General features: G+C 51.9%; 3 protein-coding genes across 3 annotated transcripts; 2 read left to right on the forward strand and 1 right to left on the reverse strand.

The window, feature by feature from the left end:
- Positions 1 to 4,463: 4,463 nt before the first annotated feature.
- On the forward strand, positions 4,464 to 5,570 carry J4E87_000321 (uncharacterized protein; the record flags this gene model as incomplete). Its single annotated transcript, XM_049371980.1, has 3 exons — positions 4,464 to 4,487; positions 4,546 to 4,656; positions 4,776 to 5,570. The coding sequence occupies 3 exons, from the start codon at positions 4,464 to 4,466 to the stop codon at positions 5,568 to 5,570; spliced, it is 930 nt and encodes a 309-aa protein (XP_049238114.1).
- Positions 5,571 to 6,054: 484 nt separating this feature from the next.
- On the reverse strand, positions 6,055 to 8,906 carry MSH2 (MutS-like protein; the record flags this gene model as incomplete). Its single annotated transcript, XM_049371981.1, has 2 exons — positions 6,055 to 8,697; positions 8,751 to 8,906. The coding sequence occupies 2 exons, from the start codon at positions 8,904 to 8,906 to the stop codon at positions 6,055 to 6,057; spliced, it is 2,799 nt and encodes a 932-aa protein (XP_049238115.1).
- Positions 8,907 to 10,405: 1,499 nt separating this feature from the next.
- J4E87_000323 (uncharacterized protein) lies at positions 10,406 to 11,435 on the forward strand (the record flags this gene model as incomplete). The annotated part of the gene is made up of 3 exons (XM_049371982.1): positions 10,406 to 10,814; positions 10,871 to 11,089; positions 11,143 to 11,435. The coding sequence occupies 3 exons, from the start codon at positions 10,406 to 10,408 to the stop codon at positions 11,433 to 11,435; spliced, it is 921 nt and encodes a 306-aa protein (XP_049238116.1).
- Between the last annotated feature and the right edge of the window lie 2,687 nt (positions 11,436 to 14,122).

A 14,122-nucleotide genomic window follows, 5' to 3' on the forward strand; every position in this document is an offset into this window, starting at 1 on the left:
CACTGGTCTACTACAAATGGGCCACCCGAATGAATCATTAAGACCCCTAGGTGCGTTAAACCGGCAGGCCGTGCCTACTGCATCCAGCATATCCTTCGAGCATCGAACACATAAGGCTGTATCTGTCAAGCAATATTATCGTGCAGCGGCATATTTCTGATCATGTGTACCAGCTGCGTTATCACAAAATAGACGTAACCTCAGTTGATGGACTGGCAATGACCAAAAGGCCGACAATATTCGTTTGACAGCTTTGTTTGTTCCAGTTGATACACCAAAACCCTGTAGAGCCTGCATGGGCTGCTTCTATAGTCTGCTCGATCGTACTCGGAGGGACCGATGAGCGTCAGTGGTTGGCTCCATACCCGAAAGATACTGGTGATGCGGAGGTGGAGGAGGTGGTGGTGGTGGCGGTGGAGGTAGCGGAAGCAGTTGTGCATAGGGAAGCTGCGGAGGAGGAGGTGGTGGCGGCGGTGGGTAACTGGATATCTCGTGGATAGCCTTCTGCAGCCTTACAAGAGCCTTCTTCTCCCCTTCTCCATACATGACCGGCAACTGGACGTCGAACATGCCAAACAGACAATAAGCTGCGTCTTCTTCGCGTTTGGTTTGACGGCCTTTTGTCCAGGACATTCGCTCGCTAACGCTGTATGAGAGGAAAGACCTTTTTTTCCAAAAGATCTCGATGGGTATACCGGTAGCAAGATTGATCTGATGTGAAAGAGATCCTTTGTTACCGAGCATGTTCCCATCAGCAGAAAAGAAGTCGACAGATATGGGGGCGAGCAACTCCTGCAAGGTCCAGCCGCGAGTGAACCATCTACTTTTATGGAAATCAGACTTCCGGTGTTCGTTAGCTAGTCCGTTTCGTGTTGACCATACATCAGCCAAATATGCGTAACAAATACTAAACGACACAATGCTCATTAGTCTCGTGTTGGGACGATACATAGTTGGGGAAAATGGCAGCCTGGTACTTACTGTGCACCTCGATACCATCGAAACATTGAGGTTATAGCCTCTGACAGCTCCGCGCTGCTCGCCTTGTCGATGCAACAAGAATCGACCCAGAAGTGATCCAGACCATCAAGCGACGCCTGCTTGCCGCAAAAATGCAGCTTCTTATACCCGATTTTCAGCGTCGCTCTGCCTTCAACCAGGTCCTTGTACGTAACTTCCTCGCTGTCAGCGCCCCAGGTGTGCGAGAGGATCGCATACGGAGGTATGTCTTTCTTAAAGTATTCGACAAGGCTGAATGTGTCATCAGGCTCTATGCGCAAGAGCCGCATGGTTGGCGATGAGTCAGAAGTTTGGAGAATTGATACTTCGTGGATATGAGAGTACCTAAAAGTCTTTAAGTTCAATTCTCAGTGCGCGACAGAGTTCCAGAGGCTACAGGCTGTACACACGGCGCGGCTGTGTCCAAGATCGCGCATATGCATGATTGCGCCACCACAATAAGGCAGAAGCAGGTTGCCTTCCATCATTGCTCCGCCGGCGATGCGTCAACGAGACAGTAGCTGGAGTTGGATTCCGATCGAGAGATGAAACTTGGCTTCTTGTCTGTATGCCCAGGTGTGAAGAAAACTAGCGATGGTTCGTTCTGTATAAGCGGTATGCCGGATTCTCGATAATCTGGGGGCCGTTTCTGAGTGTTGCTGGTGGTGATGACATGAGCCCGTGCTGCCGCGGCAAATCCTTGCCCGATCCACGTCAACACGTGGGCACCAAACCTCCAACTACCTGTTTACATAGGTATCGGTCTTTAAAATAATAATCAAGCCTATGTGCAATACTAAGTTATTCAATCAAGCCTTATTGAATAGGCCCATGATCTTGGCATTCTGGAAAGCAAGAGGCGACCAACTTAAAGAGACCAGATGACGTCATCGCAGGTGCTTCGCCGATTCGCAACGTACAGGTTTCGGCTGTCTTCATTACATCCAAAGAAGCAATGACTATAGATAGCGCTCAAAGCTCGACCAATTTGGACTCCCATATCTGGTTCTCTATCTATACTCGCGCTGAAGCTCAGAAGACGAAACGTTACAAGTCATTTGCGCAGGTTTGAGTCCGGACAAGGCCCGATCGGGCTTGAAACCATCATCCCAATGGCATCGCGAAGTCAAAACTTCAAACTCGTATGCGATGGACATAAGTGCGAAGTATGCGACAAGCTTTCTGAAACTCTTGACCAGCTGCGAGCAGGTGCTGGGAGTCAATGTCCTTTATCTCTTGTGCGACTGGCTTGTGTAGAGTGGGCTCTAGCACGATTAGGTCGAGATGTCCCCGGGTGCAATATTCGATACAGCGGGCTATTTCAATTGATGGTTTTTGGAGACTCGGTGGCGCTCTACGTGGAACTTTTCGATCTCTGCGGTACGTGAATTGACAGCTGTTAGAGGGTCTCACTAACTTCCCCAGCGACCTCCCCGGCATCGGGAAGATTGATGCCAAGCTCGACTGGTCCAGACAGCACATTCTCAGCTATTAGAAGTTGGCTGGATGACTGCTTAAAAAGCCACGGTGGTTGCGCTAAACCAATGTCTAGCGCCCACCTCAGCCGTCAGACAGGCGCAAGATTCCTAAAGATTGAGGACTATCGGCTGCTCCTTGTACAAGATACAAGCCCCGCGCAATATGTTTGTCTGAGCCACTGCTGGGGAGGGGGCGAGGGTATACTCCGGACAACAGTCTCTAGCTTCATTGATCACTCGAATGGAGGCATTCCCATGGGTAGCCTGCCGGCAACCTTCCGAGACGCCGTTACTATCTGCCGACTCCTCAAGGTTTCTTACTTATGGATCGACAGCCTGTGTATTGTTCAAGATAGCGACGAAGACTGGCGTAGTCAGTCTGCGACTATGGCCGACATTTATGCGAACGCGTTCCTCACGGTTGCCGCATCAGATTCCGAGAACGCTACAAAGGGTTTGTTTCGAACTGCTGATCCCGACTTCCTTGGTGAGCCACTTCCAGGCCACTCAGGAGTGTACGTACGGATGTTGAACGAATTGAACATTACGTGGCCGCTTTTAAAACGAGCATGGGTGTTCCAAGAGCTTGCCTTATCTCCTCGCGTCGTACATTTTGGTCCCAACGAGGTTATATGGCAATGTCGACATGCAGTCAAGTCCCAAGGTCGTAAGCTAGAGCAAGTTCTATCACCATCGATCAGCGATCTGATTATGATAAGTTGCACGACAGAGAACCTTCAATCTAAAGATCAGAATTTTAGAACGGTATGGTATGAGCTGGTAAGGTTGTACAGTCAACGGAAACTTACCTACAGTAAAGATCGTTTGCCAGCAATCGCCGCAATTGCCAGAACAATGCAGTCACTACGACCAGGCGATGAGTACATTGCTGGGATCTGGCGATCGACTCTTTGTTTTGACATGCTATGGCGCACTCGTTTGTTGCCAGCTGAATGGAAATGGACCGAGGATCTGCTGGCGGCAGTCAAAAGGCGTATGGCTGGAGGCATACCTACTTGGTCTTGGGCATCCACAAGTGCAGGGGTAGAATGGTTGGCAGCGGACACGGTTCTTTCCAATGTTGAGATCCTCCAGGTCGACTACAGAGTGCATGGGCCGACCGTCTCTGGTGAAATTACTGAAGCTGCGATCACTATACGCTGCCCTTTGATCAATCTTTGGGACATCAGATACCACTGGGATGTGCCAATCTCGCTCGAGGAGGCGACTCATGAAGGCCTTTCGGCGGGACCAAGCGAATTGACACATGGCGACCCCCAGTGGGACGACGTGGAGCTGATTCACTATCATGACATCCAATCTCGGTTGTGTTTGCTTTTTCTCGCTCTGAAACAAGGACCATCTATATTCCGCGGTCAGTCATGCGCGCTGATCGTGATGGAAACAAATCATCCAGGTCATTTCGTTCGCCTAGGTATCGTCAATGTACATTTCGCGGGGTGGTGGGCCATCTTTATGCGATCAGGAGATACCGAGTATGTGGAAGGCTACCATGTCGACGGGCTGACGGAAGAGTATAACAATCGTCTCAAGGAGATGCTTGAAAAGACGGACACACGAATTGTAACACTACTCTGATCTTAAGAAGTGTACCAGGGATGAGGCAACATGCAAGGCGACGTTGCTTGGGAAAACGGGTCGTAGTGTGCATACCGAATGTGGTCCGAGTCAGAATCAAGTTCTTGAGGTGTATGTCTCTTATAAGAAGCCGTTCTCGATTGGATTGCGATTGAGCGAACAACCGATGGGGGTTTGTCTAGTCTCTTTTCGAGCGCGATGTCATTGCCAACTCGGTGCACCGCCACAATCCAAGCCGCTGGACCCCACCAAGACATCCCTACGCGTGTCCCGCCTCCAGGTCCCAGCCCAACCACTAGCCCCAGCCAACACCAGAGGTCGACACGACATTCAACAGCACTATTCACACAAGTCCACGTACTCAGATACTATCGCCGACCATACAAGATGGCGCCTTCAGTCTCGTTAGTCGTACGTTCCATGGCGACACCAGATACTGCCATCGCGACTGCCAGCTAATGCGGGGCAGAACAAGCTCAAGGTACAGCTCAAGCTGTCAATATCGCGACTGCGCATGGTCCAGCAGAAAGACAGCGCCAAAGTCAAACAGCAGAGGAGAGAGATGGCGCAACTGATCGAGGTACGTCGCCAGCTCCTTGCACGCAATTGTCGCATCGCCTCGCCCAGGCGCAAGGCAACCGCGCGTATCCAGACATTGCCATGTCCCCCTTGATACGCCTAATATTGACCTCTGCATAGGTCGGCAAAGTCCAATCAGCGCGCATACGCGTCGAAAACATAATCCGCACCGACATCACGACCGAACTGCACGAGATCCTCGAACTCTACTGCGAACTCCTGCTCGCGCGCTCCCAACTCCTCGAATCGCAAGTCTCCTCTTCAAACACCACGTCCGCATCCACCTCGACCCTCCTCGACCCCGCGCTAGAAGAAGCTGTCCGTAGCATAATATACGCCGCGCCGCGAACCGAGATCAAAGAACTGCATACCGTGAGGGCGCTGTTGGTGGATAAGTTCGGGAAGGATGTCGCAGTCGCTAGTATGGAAGGGGAGGGTGTTGCGGAGAGGGTAATGAAGAAGCTGAAGGTCGAGACACCGAAGGAGGAGCTGGTTGAGGCGTACATGACGGAGATTGCGAGGTTCTACGGCGTACCATACGGCACCGCCAAGAGTGAAGACGAAGACGAAGACGACGATGACGAGCCGTCAGGTGGTGTAGCGGAGAAAGCAGACGCCGATCTCGAAGACCCCATATCGACCGACGACAGCACGAGCAAAAAGGCAGAAGAGCGGGAAGCGCTGGCGAAAGCCTCGACGCCCAAAAAGCTGGGTCCGCAAAGTCCGCTGAGAGTTGTTCCGCCCAGCCCCAGTACGGATAATGTAGCGCCGAGGTTGAAGTTACCGGGCAGTGCGGCGGCGAAAGTAGCGAAGAGCGAAGCGAATACGAAGAAGCCGGCGAAGAAGGAGGATGGGCTGGGCAAGATACCGGATGTGGATGAGCTTTCGAGAAGGTTTGCGGAGTTGAAGAGGTGATGCGGTGAGAATGAGGGCCTGACTGTTGGGCCTGAAATTCAGCGGACTTCCCATAAGGCTTCCACATCAAGGATGAGTCTGGTGGGAGTGCCACAGACTGCTCACGAATCATGTTAAGAAAAAGACTTTTGGCACAGTACCAAGAGGATGAGCCAAAACGTAAGGGATGGCGGACGATAGTCATGGCCGTGATTTAAGTCTCCTACTCCTCAAGATAGCCAGCTGCTGAGCTGCGCGCAATGATATCGATGCAAACTGCTCCTGTTCTCTAGAAACCTCCCATATGGTATCACATTGTACGGCTCCCCATGTTGCACTCTCAGACATCTTCGATCGCTATACTGGGGACCAGAGAATGCGTGGTACGTGTAAACTACTGGTATCATGCTAATACGCTCACGAATCTGACGAAAGCTACGACGGATCTCTTGCCCGAGTACAGAGTTTTGCTATATCCCGAAACGCCATTGTACTCAAGACTTGATCACAAAGCCTGAATGCCCTTGAAGAACCCATTAGCCATGAGCTCCGGGTTCCCCTTGACCAGCTCCCTCATCCTCTCCACTTGTTGTTTCTTCGTGAGGCCCTTGCTCTCTACCTCTTCCTTCCACTTCACCAACACCTCTTTGAGCATCCGGCTTCCATCCTCTACCTCCTCTTTACTGGCTTGGATGTAACCCTCTTCGTGCTTTCCAGCAAAGTCTTCCAGTTCGTCGGCCTTTCGCTTTGCCATCTTGATGACCTTCTGTGGGAAGCGGACGAGTTCTGCGACGTGAATACCGAAGGACTGGTCGGAGAAACCGGGTTCGACTTTGTATAGGAGGGTGACTTCGCGTTTCTTTTGCACAGCGGCGGCGTCCATGTCTGCGTCTCCGTCGGCGTCGGGTGCAGGAGCACTACCTTCAGAGATGTGTGCCACAACGTGTAGATTCTGGACTTGTGGGTATGTGTCTACCAGCGCAGTCAACTCGTGGAAATGCGTAGCGAACAGCGCGAAAGCGCCAATCTCCTTGACGATGTATTCAGAGATGGCCCATGCGAGACCAAAACCATCGTATGTACTTGTGCCACGACCGAGCTCGTCGATGATGATGAGGGATTCTTTTGTCGCAGACTTGAGAATGTTCGCCGTCTCCAACATCTCTGCCATGAAAGTTGACACGCCCTTGATCTGGCTGTCGCTCGCGCCTACACGAGCCAGGATACAGTCGAAGATGGTGAGCTCGGCTTCTGAGCAAGGGACGAAACAGCCAATCTGAGCCATGAGGGCAATGACGCCGATTTGCCGGATGTATGTGGATTTACCACCCATGTTGGGACCGGTAATGATGAGGAACTCGCTCGAGTCGCGGACGAGAGAGACGTCGTTTGTGATGAAGGATATATCGTCTTGCATCTCCATGCAAGGGTGCCGCGCCTCTTTGAGGATGGTGTTGCCGGTGCCGCGCGCGTGCATGGTTGGTCGAGTGTAGGAGGTGGGCGCGTGGACGGAGACGTGGGCGAAGGAAACGATGACATCGAGATGCGCGAGGACGGCGGCGAGCTTTTCGACTACAGGCACGTAGGACGATGCTACTGAGACGACTTCGTTGACGAGGCCGGATTGGGTGCGGTTATAGTTCTCAGAAAGCTGATCGAACTCTCGTCGCTTTTCTTGTAGTGTGTTGGTAGTAAAGTAGACTCCGTTCTTCTGTGTGGAGATCTCTTGATACTGCTTCTTTTGTCTGATGCAGCCTGCTTCGTTGCGGGTTAGTCGGAAGCACCAGCCATTGACTTTGTGGTTTTCTAGGAATAGCTTCTTCTCGGTATCTTGGTTGAGGTCATCGCCCACACGCATGTGCTCTGACTCCATGTCGCGCTTTAGCTTGTCCAGACGCTTTCGGATGGTCTTCAACGACTCATCAAACTCAGGCTTGATGATGAACTCGTGGTTGTCGAGCGCTTCGAGATCCACTGTCGTCTCTACCATGTCCTGCAAACCTGCAAATGCCGTTGTGTATTGGCGAAGCTTATCCGTGTACTCCGCATCAAGCGGCTCCTTGTACTGCTCGTCCATGACCGCTTCGAGGGAGCTGAGGAAGCCCGGCAGTCGGATAACGACTTGATATGCGCGCACGACGTCTTCCAGGTTTGCAACTTTGCGTTGGAACTTCTTCGCTAGACGATACAAATCCGGTATTGACCGTAGATGCTCTTCTTGCATTGTCTGCCTTAGCTCGGTATCGTTGACGAAGGCTTCTACCAATTGCTGCCGTCGTTGAATCTCCTCGACGTTCATGAGCGGCTGCTTGAGCCACTGTGCTAACAGTCGGCTACCGGTGGGTGTCTTGCAGTGGTTGAGCAGTCCGTACAAGCTCATGTTCTTGGCGCCGTCTCGTGGCCCCGGCATGAGGTTGAGTGCCTTCAGCGCGGCAGCGTCGAGCTTCATGTATTGCGAGAGGTCGTGTTGGTAGAGCTGGTACTGTCCAAAGTTTGACGAGTCCGACATAACCCCTAGATACCGGATTAGGCATGCAGCTGAGCCCATAGCTAGCTTCAGATCTGTCAATGGCAGCGAGCCGGCTGCTCGCTCATCCTTGAGTAACCGCGGCAGATCCTGCTCGATGTCTTTCGTGCCAAAGTCTGCGTGCGATCGCTCTGCCACAGCGCACCCGCAGTTGTCGGCAATCGTCCGAAGCTTGCCCAGCTCCACATCTTTCTTGGTAGAGTCGACTTGTATCAGACACTCCTTGACGCCGAGCTGGATGAGCAGCGATTCGAAGTTTGAGTAGAGGTCGTTATCGAGGAATTCCGTAACACCGAGCTCCCGTACGCTTGCATCTGCAAAGCATACACCCACATTGCGTGCTTCCGATGCCTTTGCGGACACCTTGACCGCCAAGATGATGGGCGCATTCTCGATCTGACCTCCCAACTCGTCTTCCAGGTCTTGCAGGTTGCCGGGTGAGGCCTGCTTGACCACCTTCCAATCCATGCGCTTGCCAGTCGATTGCCATATCTCGATACGTTTGCTGAGTCTGAAGAGTGCGTCGCGGAGGAAGTTGCGGAATACGGTGATGGTCATGGTAACAGATTCGAGGCCGGGTTCCCGTCCCAGCTTGCGGATGACGGCTGTGGTTTTGTATACCTGATAGCATGTCAATACCTTAGCCATACGCCAATGAGCTCGTTCGTGCTTACTGTGTTTGCGATGAACTTTGCATCTTCGCCGTGGGCGCTGTAGTAGTCACCGCGGTCGAAGATGCGCACCGTCTCATCGTCTTTCTCAGGCAAGTTGCGGAAGAACTTGCAGAAACCCGACTCATCCTCCTCCTTGATTTCCGGTCGGGATGCCATGTTGATATGCTGTAGAAAGACAATTGCGGGGTGGGACGACAGAGGAAAGAAGGGAAAAGTTGGCGATGATTGGGCGCGCCTGCCGTTAATTGACTGAGCGCGTCGACGCGTCCGGTTCACGCTAGTCTTATCGATAACACTAAGCTCTCGAGGACACACGGGGCCGTCATCATCAGCCCTCCGCAAAATGCCCGCGAATGCCAGATTCATCTCCGATTTTAAGGCTCGTCATCGCTCATCATAATCACGATCACTTTAGCTACGATCTGTTCGCTCTGGAGCCGTCTCCAACCCATTCGAACGCGCCTTCCCTGCCCCGATACCCTCTGCAACTGCAAGATAGATTAATTTGGTACACAAAGAGCATGGGAAAATAAAACCCGCAGCGATCCTCAAGCTACGACGGCTACAGCAGCGCATAAGATAGAGAAATGATTCAAGAAGGCAGGCAGTTGCATTAGTAGACTCCGCGCTTTCAAGATGAAGTGCGAATCGATCGATCCCAAGGCTTCACGCTTCGAAGCCATTACGGTCGGGACCGTCTCCCAGAAGCTTCTTTCTAATCTTGGGCACAGGATCATGTCGCTCTCGGCGGCTATGCCAAACCAAATGCAGCACCCGCATGAGAGCTGCGAAAGCACAAGATGTCGAAGGAAATGAGCTCCATGCCACGTGTAAGATTGTTGTATACTCACACTACATACCTTAGCAGTTGGTACACCGAGATCGGTGTATTAGGACTATACAGGCGCTCTACGACGATAGTATGGCAGGTTGCCCGAAAAGAGCATGATGCCCAACTTTGTGTTGTGCCTGCGCAGCCACTCCTTTCTTTCACATGCGGAGTGTATGCGGAGTGTGTGCGGGGCCCCAAAGTTGAACACGATTACTCACACCCTCACATCACCATTATATCGACCGTCGGGTGCAGTCGTAGTGTTGCGGCTCTTTCTCGTGCGTCGTTGCGCCCAGACACCTTGGCGACAAACTTCTCGGTCTCATTGACGCTGGTTGAGCCGCCAAGGGCTTGGATTGAGCCGCAAGCCTGCGGTACCGCATTCCCTATTTGGCACTTTTTGTCATCTTTGTGATAAGCAAGGTGTTTGCGCGCCAAATTTGAACGACTTTGTATCCGTAGGTGTTTCGGTCCTCGGTGATGTTGTGGAGATCGCGCGGATGGTTTTCGGGATGGGTGGTTGTAAGGAGTCACACTTGACTTCCTGTATTTAATTTGATGGATACTTCCGTCTCCTCATGCGTGCTGAAACTCTGATTACTCGCCTTCGGTTCCGCTGCTCAACGTTGTCGTGAGTCCCGTTACGAATCGCCTCAGCCACGACATCAACATGGCCCACAGATCAACATCACCAAGACTTGTACTGCCTCATAACCTTTTTCCAATGCATGTCCAATCGAACCCCTCCTCTGGGACAGCAACACCTATTAATGCAGCCCCGACAACTCTTTCATCGATGCCAAGTCAACACCGGGCTCACAACATGCACCAACCAACCAACAATGCCTATACTCCTCAGGAGTCTTTTGAGATAGTCTCGCGCATGGGCGTCAAGAAGGCGTATATGCGTGTCGACAAGAGCTTCCTCAGTGCCTGCTCCGCTGGCATGATCTTGTCTTTCGCATGCGCAACGCTCATATCGACCAACACCTCGCCATGGTACCAGGAGAATGCTCCAGGTCTGATCAAGACAATTGCCGCGCTCGTATTTCCGTACGGTCTAGTTATAGTACAGATGACTGGCAGCGACCTGTGTACTGGCAGCTTCATGTACACGACCGTTGCTGCGTTACATCGACGACTCAGCATCTGGCGGATGTTGAGGCATTGGGTGGTAACCTTTTTTGGGAATCTCGCAGGAAGTTTGTTCGTGTGTTGTGTGATCGTCGGATGTAAGTCTCTGATGGCAGCAACGACCTGGAAGTTTGAAGCTGACCCGTTGTAATAGATGGTGGACTGTTCGACGGAAAGCTATATCGAGAAGAGTCGCTGCACTTCGCTTACAAGAAGCAAGTCGAGCCAGAATGGTACCAAATCTTTCTCAAAGGCATCGGCGCCAACTGGTTGGTCTGTCTAGCTTGCTTTCTCGGATGTTCGGGTCGCGACTATGTTTCCAAGGTAGTAGGGATATGGTGGCCAACATTCGCGTTTGTATCGCTGGGCTTCGGTAAGTACCACACGTTCGTGTTAACGTTTACAAGTTAGCTGACATTGCATCAGATCACGTCGTCGCCAACATGTTCTTGATACCCAATGCCATCTTCCATGGCTCACCAGACATCAGCATCGGCATGTATGTCTGGAAAGGTATCGCTCCTGCACTACTTGGCAACATCGTCGGCGGCGGCTTCTTTGTTGGGGTCCTCTATTGGTATTTGCACCTGCAGGGTCACGACGATACTACCATTGACGGCCAGCGATACGAATCGATGACGAGAAGCCAGCAGGACTTGAGTGCATGGATAAGACTGAAGGAAAGAAAGGATGTAACGGAAAGTCGGGAGCAGGTTTGAGAAAACGGCGGTTGGGTTGCAGAAGATAGTCGGAGTTCGCGACGCAGTTTGAGTTCGTGATGGCCAAGCTGCCCAGGTGGTGACGTCAATACTGGTACGTGCGCACAAGCTCTTTGGCCTCGGTAACGTGAGCGAGGTCTCCTGTCATCTCCATGCGCAAGGACATACCCCGTTAGCATCAATAAATAAGACATATATCCTTCACTTTCCCATCACCTCGTATCCACGGTATGGTGTGTCTAGGCCGAACAGCTGTCTTCAGAACGGTTCATACGCAAGCCGACCTCGGGAGCGTTCAGCTAGGACTGTTGAGCGTTCAGGTTTCGTCACATCATCATATTGGTTGGTCTAGTTGCGGAGCTACTAATACGTATAGCAGAAGATACCTGATCGTACATCCATAAGCTCCGAGACCTTGATATCCGGGGCTAGACCTCCAATCGAAATCGTATCGTCGAGACTGGCTTGCTGTTTTGATCTCGGCTTGACAGTACCTTTGTACATGTTTTGTCGCCGTGGTGAGTCGTATTGTTGCCACCGCCACCAAATCCTGTCGATTTGCGAGTGATGAAGGAAGAATATCGGGTCTGTTAATCATTAGCAGATGGTTCGGCAAAAAGTGGTCGCTATGTTTGTCTGACCATTTGGCGACGTCGAAAGCCGAAAGTCCCCCAGTATAAACTTTGGGATCGCAACGTGCGGGCCATTCTCGAATCGCAGTGTGAACCGAAAATAGTCGTCTTCAAGCAGAAGCTCTTCAACCGCTTCAGGCCGCAACAATTGCGACAAATTCGCGATCGGCTCCCCGGATCCAAAGTCGCGGGTCAGACAGTGAGAGATCAAGACCGGGCCAGCGCGGGCGACTTGCATATTACCGAACCGGCCATCCTCGACGCAATGGGCGCGCGGGAAGTATAGACTGGGTTCCGAGCTCTCGCGACCGTTACCAGAAAAGCCGTGTTCATGATCCCATACCGGTGCAGAAGATAGCTCTTCCCAGTCTAGAGTCCAATCCCAATATCTATATGATGTTAGCAAAACGAAAGCGCTGGCTACATTGGGGCCTCACGGTAGTTGGCCAGTGTAATGGCATTGATCCACGAGCGTGCGATGATAGGCATGGATGAAATACCGATGCCAGGCAAGGAAAGGCGCCGCGAAGTGTACTGGGTGTCTCGGTAAGTCTCAATTCCTGCACAAGTACTGTAGACTTACTCTCTTCATCGAATTGGTGATGCACATAAGCGAAGTCATCGTATAGCGTTTGACTTGTGTTCAGGCGTGAAGGCTTCGCTCTGAGGCAAAACACTGCGTCAATGTAGGCATCCCTTTCTGCAATGCTTAGACTTCTCCACTCCCGACGGATTGACGGCGATTTGCAGGTCGCCACCTCAGCAGTTTTCGACGAAATGGATACCTTCTCGGTATATATCGTGCTGCCGAAGAGGCCTACGATCAGACCAACGGCGCAGAGACAAATATACAGGCCGATTCGAATCGCTCCAGATCTCTTGCTTCTCTTGCGAGAAAAATGATCCGGCGGCGAAAACCTGTCGAAATCTTCGAGCAAATCATCGCGGTTATCATCGATTGAGCCGTCATGAGATGGTAACAGTGTTTCTTGTTCCATGTCGTAGTTGGGAGTAACGTACGGGTGTGAGGACATCCCTGTTCATATAGACGTGTACGGCGCAGCGGCGACATCCAGGATCAACAGCATATGCATGGAGGCCTGCCTGTGCGTCGGCTACTCCACCCGCGCACTGCAGCTTTGCAATCTATTGTCAGGTACATTTCTCTCAAGCCCTTCTAAGGTCGCATCCAGCTTCTAGGCGCGGTGACCATCGAAAACATTGCGATGTATGTGCTTCTGTCATTTTCATCATTGTCGAGTGAGCCAGGTGGAAGGAGTGTTCACAGTCGTTGCACAAGCGGCGTGAATGGGTGCATGGAGCTAGTGCGTACCAACCAATGAGAGCACATCAAGCTCCGAGGACCCCGCATCGTACTTTCCAAAGGGTTGCTCCAGTTTTACGACATCTCGCTCTCACTTTCCACCTTTCCGAGGCTTGTTCCCCTTATTCACGCATCATAGTAGGGCGTCATCACAGTAAAATGAGGTCAGTGATTTCTTCGGTTGGGATACGCCAAACAGAGCTAGAGAGATTGTTGCCACACCATCTCGTCGGCTCGAAACCTTGAAACGATTGATTTCCCACAGGTATGTGAACTATTGTACATGAAGCAAGTTTATACAAGCAATTACAACTCGTGGCTCTCTAACACAGACGGACGCCGCGACGAGGTAGAGGAGGTTTGTAGCCAGGCGCGGACTTGTTGGGCTGATGGTGGTACTGGAGGGCGTAACTCGAAGCTGAGGAAGCTTCTGACCGACGACTCCTTACTTATCCTTGGTTCGTTCTCAGTCGCCTCCGTGGACTCTTCGTCCAGCGTGGAATCAGTTGAAGTTTTGGTCCGAATCAGAGAAGTGAACCAAGAGCAAGACCGCGTGATGCGATGGAGGAGCGGACGGAGAAGCGGTAGATTTGCGCTAACAACAGCCAGAGACGTCTCGATCATGCTCCATGAGAACACGGGTACAGTGTAGTCTAAGCGAACCGTCAGCTGATGATGCCACGTCAGAAGCTCCGCGACTCGTACATGTAAGATCATGACCATTTTCGACC

Source organism: Alternaria ethzedia (genome assembly GCF_023757985.1).
Source record: "Alternaria ethzedia strain BMP 0044 chromosome Unknown scaffold_1, whole genome shotgun sequence".
Classification (NCBI taxonomy): Eukaryota; Fungi; Ascomycota; class Dothideomycetes; order Pleosporales; family Pleosporaceae; genus Alternaria; species Alternaria ethzedia.